Below are 19,885 nucleotides of genomic sequence, written 5' to 3'. Positions count from 1 at the left end.
AAAATTGCATAAATCATCAAAGGTTGCCTGGCGAAGCCCTTCCCACTCGCCCACTTCCAGAGGTGTTTTTACAATGTGAATATTACTGAAAACTGGGTTGATTTGTGTTATAGTTTAGCATATTACTTGGGTGGCAAGGAAGACCAACTTAAATAAGAAACTCTCTGTGTTATACATGTGTGCTACACCGCCTGCAGAAAGACAAGACTGGAGGATTGACTGTGTATGGCATATCCCATCCCTAATTTTCATGCTGTGGCCTTGATCCTTTTTATTATTATTATTATATTTATTTATTTAGGATAGGATGTGCATGCTCCAGCATTCATGTAAAATTTAAAACAAAACAGAACAACAACAACAAAAAAACACTTTCAAGAATTGTTTTGGGAGCTGGAGACATTGTGCGGACGTTACTAGTGGTTGCTCTTTGAGAGGATCTAGATCCTATTCCCAGCGCTTGAACATTCTGTAATTCCAGTCCTAGTGGACCACTGCCCTCTTCTGGTCTCCGTAGGCATTGCATGTATGTGGTACACAGACATACATGCAGGCAGGCACAACACCCATGCATATAAAATAAAAATAAAGGTTAATTTAAAAAATAATAATAAAAAAGGTTAGTTCTCTCCTTAGCCATGTGGGTCTAATCCAGAGAGCCTGGCTCTGCACATTCTGTGTCTGAGCCTCTCTGGTCACTTGTATGATTTCCTGGTTCCTACCTCCCTCAACGTTCCAAGTTACCACCAGCTTTTCAGATTGAAGGCAGCTGAACACATGAAGCAAGTGGTGGGTGGGTGGGTGTGTCAGGTTCACTCCTTTCCTGAGCATAAAGCGTTTACAGGAGTGGGCACCTCTTTTGAATTAGTGTCTGGCTCTGGAGTTGCCCCTGTCAGTTAATGCCTACTGAGGCTGGAGCCTGCTCCATCATCATCTCCTCCCTAGATTGTTAGATTGCCTGAGCTAGATGCTCATTCTGAAGACTTGCCTCAGACTCAGACCATGTGTCACCCAGACCTAGAGGTTTCTATAGCACGAGTTTGGTATCCACAAACCGCATGACACCTCTGTGACTTCCAATAGCTCTTCCACGAAGCTCGCAGAGTAATCTGACCCCTGCTTGCCCAGCATCCTCTCAGACCCTTTGCATCTTGCATAACCCACTATGGCTTCTCCTGGAAGTGCCTCCTTGTCTTGCTTCTGAGCCCTCCCTGGCTCTCTGCAGCCGTTGCATTTGCTTGGTACTTGCCTGTCTTCTTTACCACCCATGCGTGCTGTGACAGTTGCAGCCCTAGGGGCAGAGTCAGAGCTCAGTAAGCACCCCATGCCTGAATAAAGGGAAATCATTCATTGCGTTTTAATTTTTCAGCAGTGTAGACCTGTGTATTTTCAACCTTGATTATCTGCTTTTGCTAGTATTATTGACTTGGTACCATCCCTCTGTACACATATCTGACCTCATTATGCTTCCAACCTCCTTTTGCCACATTCTTTAGGGCCTCCCTTATTAAAAAAAAAAGTCTGTGTGTGTGTGTGTATGCAAATGTTGGAAACATGGGCATGCACTTGTGTGTATGTTTCTGAGGGCCTCGACATAGAAGTCTTCCTCTATCATTGTCTACCTTGTCTTTTGAGACTGCGTCTCACCAAACCTAGAGTTCACCAGTTTGAGTAGTCTGGCTTGTCAGCAAGCCTGGGAATCCTCATGTCTCCATCTCCACAGCACTGATATTATGAGCATGCATTGCTATGCTTGCATTTTTATGTCCGTGCTGGGATCTAACCTCAAAACCTCCTGCTCACACAGTAGACGCTATACCTGTACCTGCCGAGCCATCTCCCCAGCCTTTAACACATTTGTGATGACCAAACAGCAGTCCTGGCATGCTTATATCAGTTTTGCTGGGACAATTGCAGAGCCCACCGTGAGTCTCCCAGCAACTGCATCCTTCTGTAGCAGCCTGAGGCCATGGGAGCTGGTAGCCAGCAAGCAGGAAGGATGAACAAATATCTAACCTGTTTCCTAGTGTTGTGCTGCCTCTCAGTTATCTGTCACATGAGCAGGAAAAAAAATAAAGAACGAAGCAGCTTGTGGGAAAAAATAGGAAGTTTTTATTTTTGAAAGTTTTTTTTTTATTTTAGGGTTAAAAAAGTTTTGTTTGTTTTTTTATTTTCCTAAGTTTTAATAATTAAGAAAATGACCGGCGGACTCCCATCCGTTGAGATGGCTCAGCAGCTAAGAGTACTGATTGCTCTTCCAGAGGTCCTGAGTTCAATTCCCAGCAAGCACATGGTGGCTCACAACCATCTATAATGAGATCTGATGCCTTCTTCTGGTATGTCAGAAGAGAGTGACAGTGTACTGATATGCATAAAATAAAGAAAGAATTAAAAGAAGAAGGGGTAGGAGGAAGAAGAGGATGAGGAGGAAGAGGAAGAAAAAAGACGGGGTCAGAATTCCTTGTAAAAGAATGTAGTCCTCTTTGGCCTACTGTCAGGGTTAATGTGCATTTTCTGTTTCCAGAGGTGACCTTGAAGGTGCACATTAGTGACGCCAGCACCCACCAGCCCCTCGCAGATGCGCTCATTGAGATCTTCGCCAACCAGGTGTCTGTTGCCTCTGGCACATCCGGCACAGATGGGGTTGCTTTCATCAAGTTCCCATACAAGCTTGGAAATCAGCTGATTGTCACCGCCACAAAACACGCCTACGTGCCAAACTCTGCCCCGTGGAAGCCCATCCGATTACCAGGTAAGTGGTTCACCCTTCCCAAAGACAGACCTCCTGTGGGTCGGTGGCCGGTGATGAGATCAGACACTGAAGCATTTTTCGAGGTAGGAGTCAGGCAGGGACATCTATATGCCAATTCTGTGAGTCACCTTCTTGTGTGCCATTATGTGGAGGCATGGTGGGGCAAGTGTGTGAAGGTGGCTGGAGCCCCACCTTGTACACACACGGAGGTCACAGGAGCTCCCAGTGCTGTGCCGTGTGTGTGTTGACCAGCAGCAGTGTGAGCTCTGTACTCTAGGGCACAGCATCCTCTCTACTTCCTACAAGTAGAGAACTCTCCAGAAAGTAAAGGGCAGTGGCCCCGTGCCTGTGCCAGGAGCTTCCCTCATTGCTGCAGCAGACGTCTGCTCAGCAGCGTAAGGAGGGACACATATGTTGTAAGAGAAAGTCTCTCGTGGTGGGAGGGCATGGCAGCAGGAGCATGCGGTGGCCATCCATGCTCTGGAGGCAGAGAAGGAGCCTTCTGTTTCCTATGCAGCCCAAATCCCAGCCCTGGAAATCCCCCTGCCCATATTCAGGGTGGGTCTCCCGCTGCAGTTAACCTAGTGTAGGCAATCCTTCACAGACTATCCAGATGTTTGTCTCTTTGGGGATTCTAGATCCTGTCAAGTTGACAGTAACACCATCACAAGCTAGAACCCATGGAAGGCCAGCAAAAAGAGGGAAAGCCCTTTCCCTAGATTCCAGCTAAAGGAGATGTCTGACCTCCCCAGTGTACCATTGGATGTCCTGGGGGTGAGGGGTGCAGAGACTGTCTGGCTGCATCTGAGTAGTAGCTGTACAAGGTAGGGTCATGTTGCATTTTACACAGGCTTCAATCTCAAGCCTGGCAAACACTGAGCTGGACGCTGTAGTCACAACATTTTCAGCAACTGATTCAAATATCTGCCTCTGTTCTGTGTGGGCTTGTTTAAAGACACTGTTGGATAAACACAGCTGACCTGCAAACACTGGGCTTAAGGGCTCAGCACCATAACCTGTATCTGAGCATCATTTATCATCTATTCTCCCACAGTGCACACTATAGCCTCTCCTCACTGTACATGGGGGCCACTTAAAATAGTGAGATCGCCAGCAGAAAGCACACATGTGAGAAGCCTGTCACAAAGAGACAAAGAGAAGACACTCACCAAGGGAGAGCTGAGACAGGCAGACAGGCTGTTGCCCCATCAGCCTCCAAGCTGTATACAAGCACAAACACATGGAGACTGCTGATATGGGGGGTGAGAGGAACAATTTAGCAAACGTGTCCATTTGTAAACACAGGACCTGTGCATGGTGAGAATCAGCCATCTAATGGCTTTCATTTTGACTCCATTATAGGATTTGAAGAAAGGAAATTGTTTCCATAATGTCCTTTTCTTGAATGAGTCTGATAATGGGAACAAGACAGTTTAATTGGAAGCGTTTTAGATACACCATGAAAACACCTGGAACCGAGAACAGCCTTCCGCTAGCTGCCCCGCCCGAGTGGGCCCAGCGGGGTTGTCAGAGCCTGTGTTTCTAGCTTCTGAAATGGAATTAATTGGCCTGAATCATTTCAAAAGACCTTCCCGAGCCATTGGTTATTTGCTGACCTTTTCAGTATAATAAAGGCAGAGGCGCTCATAACTAGCACGTAAAACAAGTGTGACCAGAATGAAGCCCGGCCTCCGCTGAGAAACCAAGTAAACTGTTGCTTTAGTGTGTATTTTTAGAAGTTGGGTCTCACACTTCTGGTATTCCAAACAACTGAGAAAAAAAAAAAAAGGCAAAAAGAGCTGGGAGTTCCAAGATAGATGAGAGACCGTGGACAAGATACTTTCTTCACTGCGTGTTCCGGGTTCTAGTTCGCATGGATGTTCTTGAGAGAGCTTGGAGTGAATTCCTTTTCTCATCCTTAGCAATAACTCCTAGAAGCCGTGTTAGGTTTTCTCTTCTTCCCTTGGAGGCTTGTAGACTAAAGAAACGGATCTCAGCAAACAAGTCAGAGATCCACGAACTCCTCCATGTGAGCCACTCTGTTTACTAAGGAGGATTCTCCTCCATCTCTGTCAATGGCAGGTCTTCCCGTAGCTCTGGCAAAGAAACAGTGGTCCAGGACTACTGCACTGCTCTCTGACCAGGTTAATTGGCCTCCTCAAAAACACCCACCCCCACCACATTGCTAGTACTGCATCTTAAAATGCATGTGCCCTGCAATCCCTGCACCCTAGAGCCATTAGCACTCCTTCATGCGCAGAAGAGAAGCTCTGGAGACCCTGAGGAGCTATTAACAGTTAATCATTGCTGGGGGAGAAAGTATCTTTCCCCACAGTGATGTAGCCATTGGTAGGTTGAGCATGCGCCTCTCAATAGCCCCTACCCAGGCAGGCTCTGTCAGGCAACCCTGATTAGACTCAGTGGCTCATAAAACATAGCGAAATGTATGACAGATGGGTGAGAACTGGACGGAGGGAAGAAGAAGGTGGTCAGCAACAGTGGGGGATTGAAAGGACAATGACCAAAATATGCTGCGTGCATGTGTGAAGTTACCACAGTGTTTCTGAATTAAATACATGTGCCCAATTACATAATGTGCTGCCTAAAATCCTTGCGTGGCCTCCAGGAGTTAAAAGTGACACACAGAGCCTCCTCCCTTGGTGACTTCTCCCTTTCCTATCATGAAGGAGTCTGACTGGCACTTTCACCCTCTCTGTGTGTTATCTCTTTACCCCCTTCATGTAAAAACTTGTGTTGTATCCTGAAAACCCTAAGTGGGATGATTTTACTCCAGAAGTCCCCCAATATCCTGAGCAAAACAAGATGTTCCTTGCTCTCTGTTTTGTTTTGTTTTTTTAAAGAGGGGGGAGCCGAGTTATAATTCAATGACAGAATGTTTGCTAGCATGTGAGAGACCCTGGGTTCCATCCTTAGTGCTGGGGGTTGGTGGGAGAATGGAGATCCTGAGTATGTCCTTAGTGTGAAGAGTCCTCAGTTAACACCCTCTCCAGAGTGGATAAAAATACCATGTACTGGAAACTGTGGGCCTATGGTCACCTCCCATCCCTGAAGCAATCTATAGATTTGGGTGCATAGCCTGGTGCTCCTGCTCCTTGCCTCACATGGCAGACCGATTACAGAGACTACATCCCTTGCATCCCTCTAAAAAGAAGTAAGATTTGAGAAACAGTTTGTCAGGGCAACTTCTCTATAGATGGAAAGGCCAAAATGTTCCATGCGAGATGAGTTTTCAAAGCACATTGCCATGGTCCCTAGTGTCTTAGTCCCTATTCTGTTGCTGTGGAGCGACCGCATGAGCAAGGCGACTCCTATAAAACAAAACATTTAATTGGAGGTTTGCGTGCAGTTTCAGAGGGTTAGTTCATTATCATCGTGGCAGGAACTGGAGCAGTAGCCAAGAGCACTGCATCCTGACCTGCAAGCAGAGGGGGTGAGGGAGTCAGGGGAGATGAGGGGGAGACTGAGAGAGAGAGGGAAGGAGATATAAAAGTCTGGCATGGGCTTTGGAAACCTCAGAGCCCATCCCCAGGGACACATCTTCTCCAACAATGTCCCACCTTCTAATCCTTCTAATCCTATCAGAGCGTTCCACTCCCAAGCATTCAATTATATAAGCCAATGGTGCCATCTTACTGAGTTACAAGCCATGCCTACCTAGTTCTAGATAAAGACACAGGTAGTCTCAGAGCTCACAAACCCCACACCAGGCAGCAGAGAGGTGTTTGGGGCCAGTCAGGATGCTTCCTGGTTCTGGCGAGCTCTGAGAGGGAGCATGGCATGGAGAGGCAGGGGCAAAGCAGGCATTCTGGTACAGCCTACCCTTGTAGGCCAGCTGCTTCCTGTAAGTGACACCATCCACAGAACTCCTGGCCTTTCTTTCTGTCTAGCCAAGAGGCCTGCTTTGTGTCATTAGGTAGAAAAAGTTACAGCTAATGGTTAATATAACCTGTGAAATGTCCATGGAGATTGTACCCAGGAAGGCAAGGCGAGCTCCAAGCAGCCTTTGCTGTGGCTGTTTCTTCTTTTATTCTGATCTTCACTCCTCTAACTTTGTCTGAACTGTTCATCCAACTTTGATGTCCCACTAATTGTGATTTACTTTTTTGTTTTTTCTTTTGTTTTGGGTTGGTTTTTGTTTTGGCTGTTTGGGTTTGGCAGTGCTGAGGATGGAACCCAAGGCCTCGGGCGGGCTAAGCAAGCATTATATTATTAAGCTAAATCCAAACTGTATCCAAAATTTTCCTTCATCGGGGTGGGGTGTGGTCTTACTGAGTGACGAAATATGGCTTTAAAGTAGCTGTGCCATCTAAGTAGACCTTGAATTTTCAATCCTGCCTCAACCTCCCAAGGAGCAGATGATCTTCATGTACCATAAGACATACCATTGTATGACTCAGTCAGTAAAACATTTGCTGAGCAAGTGTGAGGACCTGACTTCTGATCTCCATAACCAAGTGCATAGTGCTCGTGCTGTGGAGGCAGAGACGGGAGAATCTCTCACCATGTTTTCCAGGTAGTCTTGTCAACCAGTGGACTTCAGGGTCATCGAGAAACATGTCTCAAAAAATAAGGTGGAAAGCCGGGTGTGATGGCACACGCCTTTAATCCCAGCACCCAGGAGGCAGAGGCAGGCAGATTTCTGAGTTTGAGGCCAGCTGGTCTACAAAGTGAGTTCCAGGACTACCAGGGCTATACAGAGAAACCCTGTCAAAAAAAAAAAAAAAGATAAAAAAAAATAAAAAGTAATAAAGGAAAGTAATAAAGGAAGGCACTGATGCTGGCCTCTGACCTCCATGTGCACATAAATACATATGCACCTACACACACACGCGCACACATGCACGCATGCACATACACACACACCCCTACACACACCAAAACACACCATTTCAAAAATGCACACTTCAAAATACCTGGCTAGTTCAGTTGGTAGAGCGTGAAACTCTAAATGTGCATCCTTCATGGCTTTGTACCTCTGTAATATCTCCATCATCTGTTTCCAGCATATTCCAGCACCCTCTATTAACTCTGTCCATTAGTTCTGACTCCCTATTTCCCATCCTTCCAGCTCCTAGCAACTTGTAAACTGCCTTCATCTCTGGCTGCGCCTGTTCTAAAGAGCGCATATAAATAGAGTTAGACAGTGTGTGGCTTCTATGCCTGCCATCCTCAGCATGTTTTCAAGGCTGTGATAATTAATTTGGTTATCAGCTTAGTGGGATCTAGAATTGTCTAGGGAAAGAGCCTCTGGCCATGCTGCGAGGGATTGTCTAGATTAAGTTAGTTGGAAAGACCTACCTCAGCTCCAGCTGGCACCATTCCATGGGCTTGGATCCTGAGCCGAATTAACAGGGAGAGAACCCTGTGCAGGAACACTGGCAGCTCCGTACTCCCTAACTGTGACCTACTGCTTCAAGTTCCCCCACCATGATGTCTCCACCATAATGGGCTGCACCCCTAAACTGTGAACCCAAATAAACTCTTCCCTACCTACGCCACTTTGGTCACATATTGTCACTCAAGTAGGTAAGTGACTAATACATCAGGCCCTCCTTCCTGTAGAACATGTCACTTCTCCATGGCTCATCTGTATGTTCATAATATATTCATAATGCCAAACTCGATCTGTTTCTCAGTTAACAAACACTGATTTGAGTTAATTCCTCTATGGACATATATGTGTAAACATACATGCACGAGTTTTTGCATGAACATGTCTCCATGCTTTTGGGCTCACATAGGGCAGAGAACTTGTTGGGCCACTGGTTGAATATCTGTATTGAATATCAGATCATCTTCTGCAGCACTAAAATGCATTCTTATGTTTGCCATGGCACTGGCCACCTTCTGCCTATTCTCTGGTTGTTCCCTGTGGGCTGTGGTCCTGCATAATGAGTAATCCTGAAGGCACAGACCACAGACCACATTTATGTGTTCTATTCAGGACAAAGCTGGCAATGGTCTTGGGATATAGCTACATCTAAGTGCACTGCCTGGATGGAGGGGGTGAAGGAGAGGCAGGCAGCACCTCTGAGGGCCTGTGGAGAGCCTGCACTGCCAAATCACTCAGACCGTTAACATTTCATCTTTCTAGGTCTTGATATTTTCATAGACATTAGTGTTACTTCTTGATGTCATAGTGTATATCCATAATCCCAGCATGTGAGCTGCACTGGGAATTCCAGGTCAACCTCAGCTACATAGTGAAGTGCTGACTCAAAAATCAATTAGCTAGCTAATTAATCAATTAAATGGCTGGGGAGAAAGCTCAGGCAGTAAAGAGCTTACTGAGATGGTAGTTGCTCACTAAGTGACCCAGGCTGGCCACGATCTCACCTTATTACTACCCCATACCCATGTTAAAAAGCTGAGCGAGATAGGATGCTAGCAACCCCAGTTCGGAAGACGCTGTCAAGTCAGGGAGATCCCTGGAGCCCACTGGCCAGCCAGCCCTACCTAACCAGTGAGGCCCAGGCCAAGAGGGAAACTGAGTCCCAAAAGAACAAGGTAGACAGCTCCTGAAGAATAGTACCTGAAGTTGGCCTCTGACCTACACACTCACATACACACACCACACAAACACGCCATATACATACACACACTCACACAAACACATCGCACACATACACTCACACACACACACACACACACACCACCATTCAGTACAAAACGAATAGATGGGTTATTTTTAAGGTGATGAAGAAATAACTTCTCAATTACTTTTTTGGCTTGACTTGGCGCCTCTCTTACCTTGGTGATGAAGTCCAAGGTCCTGTGAGTTTCCATCCACGTAGCATAGTGGTTGACGGAAGGCACCGGAATGCAGATCCTAGGCCCGGCATCTATCACCTGAGGGATGGACAATCGCTTCCTCATCTATAAGCCCATTTCATTACTGAAGAGTGAACACCCACTTCTTAGGGTTGTTTCGATACTTGGATAAATTACCCAAGTCAGTGTCCCCAGAGTGACATCCGCCCTGTCAGGGAGAGCCTGCAAATCTTAGTCTACGGTGGAATTATTTGTTTTGTTTTGTTTCCCTCAAATTTCGTGTAACAGAATGCCTGACAACTGCAGAAAGGAAGAACTCATTGTGACTCACATTTGAAAAGAAATGCTGTCTACCATGGTGGAGAGTCTCAGCTGCAGCAGTGTGAGGCCGCAAAGCACATTGTGTCCACAGTTAGGAAGCAAAGGACAGGCAGGAAATGCCCAAGGGCTGCCCCAGGGATACACTTCCTCCTAAAAGTGCCACAACCCTTCAGAGCAGCACCACCAGCTGGGGACATAGTATTCAAGCCCAGTTCACAGCCTAAAGCACATACATCTGCCAGGAAACTTGGGACGTCAAGGATCTGTGATATTTGGGTTATAGTCTTAAAGTAATATAATTTGTGTGAAGTTATTACTACGAGTCTTGGAGCATACTGCATACATGAACCTAAACACATATTTTAGAGTCTCTTAATGCTTAAACCTAACATTATATACGTGTGTGTGTGTGTATGTGTGTATGTATGTATGAATGTATGTATGTATACTCATATAGTGTACACATAATAACTTTTAACATACTCCCGTAGCACAGGATCTTGTTATGTCACTAAAATTATCTTACGAGGGAAATGGAATCCAGGAGATAATTCAGTCATGCAAACAAGACCTGAATTTGTTCCCTGGCACTCACATAAAACACCCAAGAATGGAAGTGCACATTTGTAACCCTTACCCAGAAGATGTCAAGATAGGCAGATCCCTGGGGCTTGTAAGCCAACCAGTCTAATCTGATCAGTCCTAGTAAGAGACACTGTCTCCCCCCCAAACAAGGTGGACAGTCCTGAAGGACAACACTCAAAGTTGACCTCTGACCTCCACACATTTGCACATGTCCCTCCTCCCCCCACCCAAAATCAACTTTTTTCAAGTTGATTATGGCAAGACAGTAGTTATTATAAGGATTCCAGTACTGCCATTCCACTAATCTTTTGGAAAAATCAATATTGGTGATTGGTTTAAAATCAGAAAGTAGGAAGCTTGCAGTGTTCCCAGACAGAGTGGGCTTCCGGGTTGAAGTGTCACAGTTCCCTTACGTCATCCACTTTGTCCCTGCAGTGTTTTCCTCACTGAGCCTTGGCCTGCTTCCTGAACGCTCCGCTACGCTGATGGTCTATGAAGATGTCGTCCAAATAGTCTCAGGATTCCAAGGTGCGTCTCAGTTTTAAAAAAAGAAGCAGTGCTGATTCTTAGGCCAAATGCTAACATTTGATGAGCAACATTCTTCTTATTGGATGTGGCAACAGTGAATTTATCCCCAGCTGGAACGCAACGTTTGTTGCCCCTGTGAGAAGTCTGCATTTCTGCTTTAAGTTGGCTGTAACATTACTTCTTCCAGAACCATCTTCCAAATGTACATGGGGAAAGAAAGGAGCCTCCCTGCTTAGCTCCCATCACCTCTCCTTCCTAAGAAAAGAGTCTGATGATTATTTGGGTCACTGTCCTGGTCCATGTTGCTCAATAGACATGGTCACTCACAATAGCTAGAAAGGGGGAGGGGATTTGTCTTGCTTGCCTTCTGTTTTTTAATGTGTTTCACAGTCATTGTAAACCCTCATCTCACCCCAGCCATGACTGGCTCTTAAGATGTACTAATATGGAAGGTCTGAGCACTTGCCCTCTTCCAATCAGTGTTGGGATTCAAGTTGGGAATAATCCTCACACAAGATATCTTTCTGCGATCAGATCATTTCCTTCCATCATGGACTAGAGAACCCTCCTGTTTCCTAGCACTGCTGAGTGTTGATTTGTTGTGGTGCTTACGTTTGCTTTCATTATCCTAAGGTTCAGTGATTTGGGTTCATATAAAAAAGGTGTGGGTTGGAAGTATGGCTTAAGAGTGGCTGCTTGTACAGAGGACCAAGAGAGGACCAAGTACAGTTCCCAAGTACAGTGGGCAGCTCACAACAGCATGGAACTTTTTTTCTGGGGAATTCAACCTCACCCTCTTCTTGCCTCTTTAGGGTACCTACACACACAGGTGTACACACCCACAAGACACATACACATAAATAAAAGATAAGTTCTTTATTATGCCTGACCATGTATAGATCTTTACTGACATCATTCCCTCACGGGACAATATAACACTTATTTACATAGCACTTCCAAAGTACTGTATGATTTAAAGGCTATGTAGCATATACCTGTGATCTATACAAAAACCACTGTGCCATTTTCTAGGAGGGACTGGGGCATCCTGGAATTTTCAATGGCTACACAGGGTGCCCCACATATATGTGGAGAGCAGTGTATTTTATTCTTTACTGACGATGCCATGTCTCGCCCATCATTCTGAGTCACACCCATCTAGGTGGCATTAGAGAAGGAAGCAGGTTCATTGATTTCTTCCTTAGTGTGGGGCTGCAAGGAGATGTGAAGAGTTTAATTTAGAGCTACTGATTTTAGAGGATGGATTTGAAAATAAACGGAAGTGTCTGAAGCATTTATGACTTAAGTTTCAGAGAGAAACAGAGGTGCATATTTTATTGTCACCTCACAGTAAAGTTATTATGTCTTTTCTTTTTCACAAGAGTGCTGGGCTTGCATCTTCCCTGACACTCCATGGTCTGAGTCCATGGCCTCTGTACCTACAGTTCCTCTTCCATTAGCTTTGCCAAAGCTAGAGTCATTTGCAGCCTCCATATTGCCCATCTGCCAAGACATCAATCATCACTGCATCCTCTTGTCATCGCCATGTCAACAGAGGTAGCAAGTCGCTCCCCATTCTGAAACTGCCTCCCCTTGATTCAGCACCTTAATTTTCTGTCTTGACTCTTGGTCACTCTTTGAGGGAACTCTAGTAGCTTCTTTGGGCCCCCAAGCTCCTACCCTACCCTTTTCTAGGCTCTAGGTGTCAATATTCTCTAGATATTGATTACCTCCAGTCCCCTGTTTCAAGGGGAAGTTGAACTTCCAAGGGGAAGGCTCAGAAGCAACTGATGGTTACACAGGTCACCTTGGATATCTACTGAATTATACACATCGAGCTCTTGGGGGTGTGTAATTTGCTAGAACGTCTGTCTCCATAGATGGCGTGAACACAAAGTGTAATTGGTCAGGCTGAACCTTGCTAGGCTTCCTCTCCATCCTTATTGTCACCATAGTTTCCCTGACCCTAAGCTTCTGATGACAGTCACCCAGTTGTTGCTTGTCACAGCTGGGATTGGAATAGGCGTTGAAGCCTGTGGGTTTCCTGAAGAAGCAGGTTTCTTGTGCCCATTTTTCCTCCACGCCATGTGAAAATCTCCTCTTCACTGAACCCTGTCCTGTGCATTTCACACTGGCTGGGGTTGGTGTGTAGGGTGCAGAAAGTGGACACACCAGATTCTGTCATGGTTGCGCATGCTCCTTGCAACTGCCCCTTGTACTCCTTACTGTCTGTCAGCCTTGACAGCCAGCTCTCTTGTCTTGTGTCTCTGGGAAGGACCCTGAAGAGCCCCAGAGTCCCTCTTATGCACTATCTGTGAGCACTCACCTTCACCCTGTGCAGCATCCTGTGTGACCTTCAACCCCCTTTCAGACCTCCTTCCCCATCTGAGTCACCTCGCACTGCTCTTTCCTGCCTGCCCACATGTTACCCGTCTGTGCTCACAGGACCCGGGTGGATCTCTGCACATGCTTGCAGCCCACATGCTGCTCTGAAATCACTTCACTAGGGGTAGGGTTGATACAGTTGAGAAGCTGCACTTCATGCCTTGAGTATTTCCTTCCCCCATGTCTGTCATACACTGGATGCTGATTTAGTCTTCCTGGGGCTGAGTGCTGGTCCTTTCTCTTCCTGGTTGCTGTCTCCTCACGATGCTGTCTCACAGGCTGGTATGATACAGCCTCTGTCTGCTCAGAGTCCATCCACATAGACTGTGTTAATAGTCCAATTCTTTTTGTTTTGCTCTATCCCATCTGGGACATCCCACCTCAAAGTCCACACTGTCTTTAACCTCTCCATTCACAGCAAGGACAGGCTGCAAACCAAACTCTCCAAGCCTTCTGAAGGGCTCACTGGATGTAACCCTAAAGTCCTAACCCACTTCCTACAGGGAGACCCAACCTCTTAAAGGGCCTCTCACCCCCCAAAACAGTGCCACAAGCTACAGACCATGGTGTGTGCGGCAGTTAACTGTAACATGTACTGTTCCTCATCAGCTAAGTTGTTGTATCATCACCTTGGTTTCCAGGCCCTGTGCCTGCTTCTTAACAGGGACCCAATGAGCCAATGAATAATTAGGTAATCAAGGGAATAATCAAAATTCATCTGCTCCCTGTGCGTCCCATGTAGACAGTTTCTTCATGATTGCTTTCTTTTTTTGTTCAAGTGAATTAGGGCAGAGGGTACAGTTAACACACACACACAGAGAGAAGGGGGGATTGGCATACATTCAGATAGCTTTGTTATAATTAATTGATCAGTATATGTCCACCCCTGCTTCCTGCATCTAATCAGAAGCCACCTAAGAACCGTTTCTTCGGTTCCATAGTTTCATGCCCATACCAGCTTCCTACTTGATTAACTTTACAACTCCCTGAGCTTGGAAGATTTAATTATACTGTTATTATCTCAACCAAGTTGAGGCAGGGCAGTGATAGCAATGCATCACTTTATTTTATTCAAAGCTTTTCCTCCTGGGAAGGAAGGCCGTAGGTAGTTGAGGAAATAGGAATCTGCCATCTTTGCTAAGTCAGTTCCAAAACTAGTGTGATACCAGATTTATGGGTGATACATACCGTGTTCTATCCTCCGCCGGTCACGGCTTGCTGCTTATGCCATCTTTCAGTGGGTATAAATTATATAGCACTATAAGCAGGTTACCTATGTGTGTTGCTCAGATGCCATGACATGCCAGCCCATCCTGGGAGGGTCCCCAAGCTTGATGATGGTTCACCTAGAAACTTCATCCTACCAACTATGTGCAAGGTCACATGATGCTGCTCTAAAGGAAAAGCTTGGACGGAATAAAAGCCACGAGGCGAGATGGATACCAGCGACAAAAGAGAAAGGAAGCCATTGTTTCCACACATATGCATGAAATGTCAATAGAAGGTTTAACATAACTATACCTGAATAAAAAACATTAATGAGAGCTTCTCTAAAAAAATAGAAAATATTATCCACTTGTCTTATCTGTAGATACACTGGATGGCAATTCTGTATGTAAATTCTGTATGTAGATGTAAATTCTAACCCTATACACCAAAAAACCAATTCTCATCAGGGTAGGCAGAGTAATGAGTGTGTCTGCAAAGGTAAGCTACACAATAAATCCATGCCTCTAATGAAATTGTCATAGCAGTCAACAGCCCTTGCATTTTAAAAACGAGGCAAGTTGTTGTGCCATGAGTGTTGCTGTGGCTTTGTGAAGAAGGCTTACGACTGTGAAAGAAAAGGGGTGGGCTCATGGAGTGACTGGCCTGCGAGGGGACTTTCCCTAAACAGGCTGTGTCTGAAAATGTTTTACGTGTAAAATGCTGGCAGATTTCTTTCTGACCCATCATCAAGACTGATGAAAGAATGAAATGAGAGAGCATTGGTAGGCTCTTCTAGAGAGCTTTGTGTGCATGGCGGAAGAACAGATTGGTTGGGATCTTCTGGAGATAGGTTTAGGGGAGGAACCAGAAGCAAACCCTGAGAAGTGAAGAGATTCGCAGAGATGAAGGGGCCGCGGAGTTAGCTTCATGGATAGAGTACTTGCCACACAAGGTTGATGGCCTGCATTCAGGTCTCCAGAACTCACTCGAGAGACTGGCACAGTAATACACAGTCTGGGATACAGTACCCACTGGGACCGTGGGTGGACGGCAGACTACCCAGAGGCTTGCGAAGCAGGCAGCAGGCTTTGGTAAGTAAACGACAAGAGAAAAACTGACCCCCAATGTTACCCTCTGACCTCTGCATGTACATACTGACCCAGGGTTACCCTCTGACCTCTGTGTGTACACACTGACCCCAGGGTTACCCTCTGACCTCTGTGTACACGCTGACCCCAGGGTTACCCTCTGACCTCTGGGTGTACACACTGACCCCAGGGTTACCCTCTGACCTCTGTGTACATGCTGACCCCCAATGTTACCCTCTGACCTCTTTGTGTACACACTGGCCCCAGGGTTACCCTCTGACCTCTGGGTGTACACACTGACCCCAGGGTTACTCTCTGACCTCTCTGTGTACACACTTACCCCCAATGTTACCCTCTGACCTCTGTGTGTACACACTGACCCCAGGGTTACCCTCTGACCTCTGTGTGTACACACTGACCCTAGGGTTACCCTCTGACCTCTGTGTGTACACACTGACCCCAGGGTTACCCTCTGACCTCTGTGTGTACACGCTGACCCCCAATGTTACCCTCTGACCTCTGTGTGTACACACTGACCCCAGGGTTACCCTCTGACCTCTGTGTACATGCTGACCCCCAATGTTACCCTCTGACCTCTGTGTACACGCTGACCCCAGGGTTACCCTCTGACCTCTGTGTGTACACACTGACCCCAGGGTTACCCTCTGACCTCTGTGTGTACACACTGACCCCAGGGTTACCCTCTGACCTCTGTGTGTACATGCTGACCCCCAATGTTACCCTCTGACCTCTGTGTGTACACACTGACCCCAATGTTACCCTCTGACCTCTGTGTGTACACACTGACCCCAGGGTTACCCTCTGACCTCTGCGTGTACACACCCTAAGCTTACCCTCTGACCTCTGTGTACACGCTGTGGCATACACATGCCCATGATCACACTTACAAACACATAGTTTTTGAAAGATGGTAAGAGATAAATGAGAGCAGACTGGAGACCCATCCTGCAGCTCCCACGGCCCCCCAGAAGTTTCTTGTTCCCTGAATAATTTCTTTCTGTTCCACAAAGCACCTACTGAGAGTCTCTCCTACCACGCATGCTCACACCCTTAGCAGTCTCCTTGTCTCCTGCTTCTGAGGGGAAAGTACAGTTCCCAGTGGATGACGTGTTCACTTTTCTCCTTGTCCCTCCTCCTGTACATGGTGCCAGCATCGTCTCTCACTGCTTCTCTGTCCCCAGTGGATCGATCCCATTGCCCCTTATCCAGCCTGCTTCCCTGTGTGCAGATTCTTCCATCAATCAGCATTCTCTGCCTTTCTGACTCAAGATGTTGTCCTTCAAAGAGAAACCCTTTTTATGTTGCATTTTTCCCTCAGGAAACATCCTTGTTTCCTTTCCCTCTCAAACTTTGAGAGCAAAAAGCAATCACCCTTGCCACACAGGTGCCATTAAGCTCCCCTAAACTTGGCTGTTCTTCTGAATTCTCTTGCTTAGTTCCAGAGCTTGGGGCCATCAGATCCACATCTCTCCAGTCATCACTGTCCTGCCTGACTTCCCCCAAGCTTCACACTCTGTTGTGTCTTCCTCCTCGCACCTGTCTCTCAGCCCCATCTCTGGCTGCCGCTGTGTTCATTTCTTCTCAGATTTTGTCATGGGGTCTTACTTCCCTGTATACTTTCTATTCAGAAAGTGATTTCAACTGTAGCCCTGCTTCTGTGTTGATTCTCAGTGTCACTGCCTTTCTTTGTATCTCTCATTTGAGCCTCTGTTCAACAGGCTTATCCTTAAATTCTTGCCACCCCGGACATCTATCACCTGCAGGCCAACTCAGGACCAAGGTTTTGAGCTGTGGGCACCACGCCCATGGCAAGCCTCCTCTCTGGCTCACATGCACCTCCTCAGTCTTGCCATGTGCAGTAGGCTGGCTTGAATCTCTACATTTTTCTATCTGCTGTCTGGTCTCTTCTGCCCCTCCGCAGCCTTCCAGACAGGGGCCACCTAGGGAGCTTCCTTTCAGGGCAGTCATGCATGTGCTATTAAAGTAGATCTTTTATTTCTTTCACCTCCCTCTTATTCTAGGATGTATGGAATCTGATAATCAAGCCATTTTGCTCTCTGCTCCCTTTCCTCTTGGGTTTCAGGAATGCAGAGGTTTTGTCTTTCTCCTATTTATATATCATGTGTCCACTATGATATAAGACTCCATATAACACTCTTCATATGAGTTGCTTAAGTTATGAAGACTCATAGAATATAAAACAAGGTGTCCTGTACTGTAGTAATTTCACATACACTGGGACACTTAGCAGTATCTGGGGCCATTGTCACATCTTGGTGACTGGCACTGGTATTTGATGGGTAGCAATCAGGACTGCTAGTCAATGTGTTCATATCCACAGGGCAACCACCCAGCAAAGAATTTCTGGCGCCCCAGAGTATTAATGGTTCTAATCTAGTTTCAATTAGGTCAGAGCATTGTTGAAACAGTTGCCAGTCGTGACTCACCACGTTCAGTTCCATAGGTGTTACTGAGTAGCAGACATACGATGCGCACTCTTTTTCTCATTGTGCCTCAGATTAAGAAGTACAACATTCACATACATATAATACAAGACACAATGAGGTTGAAGACCATGAGAAACACACAGATAGCCCTTAAACTTTAGATGGGCTTGAGAAAGGTTATGCAGAGGAGGTAGACTTTGAGATGCATTTGAGTGATACAGACACAAGAGTTAGTTTCAGACATAGGACAAGCATGACCGCATACATAGTGTAGGCACCGTGCCATGGCAAGCTTCTCCTCAGCTCTCATACACAGACCACATAAACAGTCAGGCGCACGGGGGAGAAGCAGGTTGGTCATAAATACAGCATCTATTTAGAGATGGACATGTTGTGACAGGAAGGGATGCCAGATGTAAAAGTTTCCTGTATTTTCCAAGCACACTGATGTTGACCAAGTTATGTAACCTCTCTGGGTTTTAATTTCTTCACTCAGAAGAACAGAGTGGAATTCCTTCTTCTCAATGTGTTTGTTTATAAGTTCTGAGGCATTGAGTTGCATCTCTCAGGTTATAAGATATGAGTAGTAGTTTGAGTCTTTCTTGATCTATTTAATTTTAATGTTGTCTGTCATCATATATTTGCTAAGTGGTGGAGACTGATGTCTCCTGAGCCAGGAAATCACATGGTCAGGATGGCATCTCTGAGCAGTCAATGTCCATAGCTGAAATAGAGGTTAAGTTTGAAGCAGAGGGCTGGCTGGGAGACTGTTGAGGCAAAAGGTGGTTCATAGGTCTGTAGTGTGGGGTCAGAAGGGAGGAAATGTTGACGAAGGAGCAATAGCCAGCCGTGATACTTGAGTGACTCTGTAAGATGTTAGAAAGGGAAAGTGATGTTGGTCTGGAGCAAAACTGGGCACTGGAGAGAATATGGGCTCATTAGAGGAGAGAGGGTACATGCTGGTCTTAGAAACTGGGTAAAGCTATCTAGAAGACAGGGGAAACACCAGTGTGGAACTCAAGAAAGATGCTAGACTGGAAATGACTGTGGGTATAAAGAGAGATCTCTAAGACGAGTAGAGAGAGGCTGCAGAGATGATGGATAGCTGTCTTTGGGAGCTGTCTCATCTAGGAGCAGAAGGAGAGAGAAGGGATCTGCATGAGAGGCAGTCTGGAGAGAACCAGAGACCAAGGATGAATACCAAGAAAGAGAGGACTCGTGGGTGAGGATGGTGAACACTGCAGTCCATTGTGAAGAGGTCAGGGGGTGAAGGCTGAAAGGAGGTGGTCATGTGGCTGCAGATTATACAGTAGACCTTGGCATCATGTGTTTTGGGTGACTGCCATGACACTGAGGCTAAATGAAAGAAGACAGGCGTTCACATATGGTGAGAAGAAAGTGAAAGTCATGTTTGATTGTGACTTTTTCCTACTTAGGGAAGATATAAGTGTGCTTATTGCTGAAGGAGGAAACACCAACAGACAAAGAGATTGTTGACAAAGGCACAAAGAGTTGGTAAAGGTTCATCACAGCATACACAAGAAAGCAGAACTGAGGATAGGGGCTTGGTTTGACCTTGGATGAAAAAAATAGAATGGGGGGAAATAGATTTAGTAGCATAGAAAGAAAAAGTAGGCGATCTGCTCTTTTCAATGTATTGAGACGTGAGCATTTGGAAAAGGAGGATGGGACCTTAGGTCTGCAAGGAGAGGAAGTTCCAAGCACCTGCTGATGAGTTGAGAAGCAACCACTGGTGA

The 19,885-nt window shown here is 46.1% G+C and overlaps 1 protein-coding gene across 3 annotated transcripts in view; it reads left to right on the top strand.

The window, feature by feature from the left end:
- The window catches only part of Fam171a1 (family with sequence similarity 171 member A1), a 120,605-nt gene that overhangs the window by 60,317 nt on the left and 40,403 nt on the right, over positions 1-19,885 (top strand). For all 3 annotated transcript variants that reach the window (XM_085835232.1, XM_021154949.3, XM_085835231.1), the window contains exons 2-3: positions 2,525-2,752; positions 10,886-10,978. In XM_085835232.1, the coding sequence (XP_085691358.1) occupies positions 10,936-10,978 (43 nt within the window). In that variant the 5' untranslated portion in view covers positions 2,525-2,752; positions 10,886-10,935. The remainder of the gene's footprint in view (positions 1-2,524; positions 2,753-10,885; positions 10,979-19,885) is intronic.

This window comes from Mus caroli, unplaced genomic scaffold (assembly GCF_978045245.1).
Source record: "Mus caroli unplaced genomic scaffold, Mus_caroli_1 scaffold_2, whole genome shotgun sequence".
NCBI classification, from domain to species: domain Eukaryota; kingdom Metazoa; phylum Chordata; class Mammalia; order Rodentia; family Muridae; genus Mus; species Mus caroli.
The sequence above is the reverse complement of the archived record's forward strand: the minus strand, read 5'-3'. Positions and strand labels throughout refer to the sequence as shown.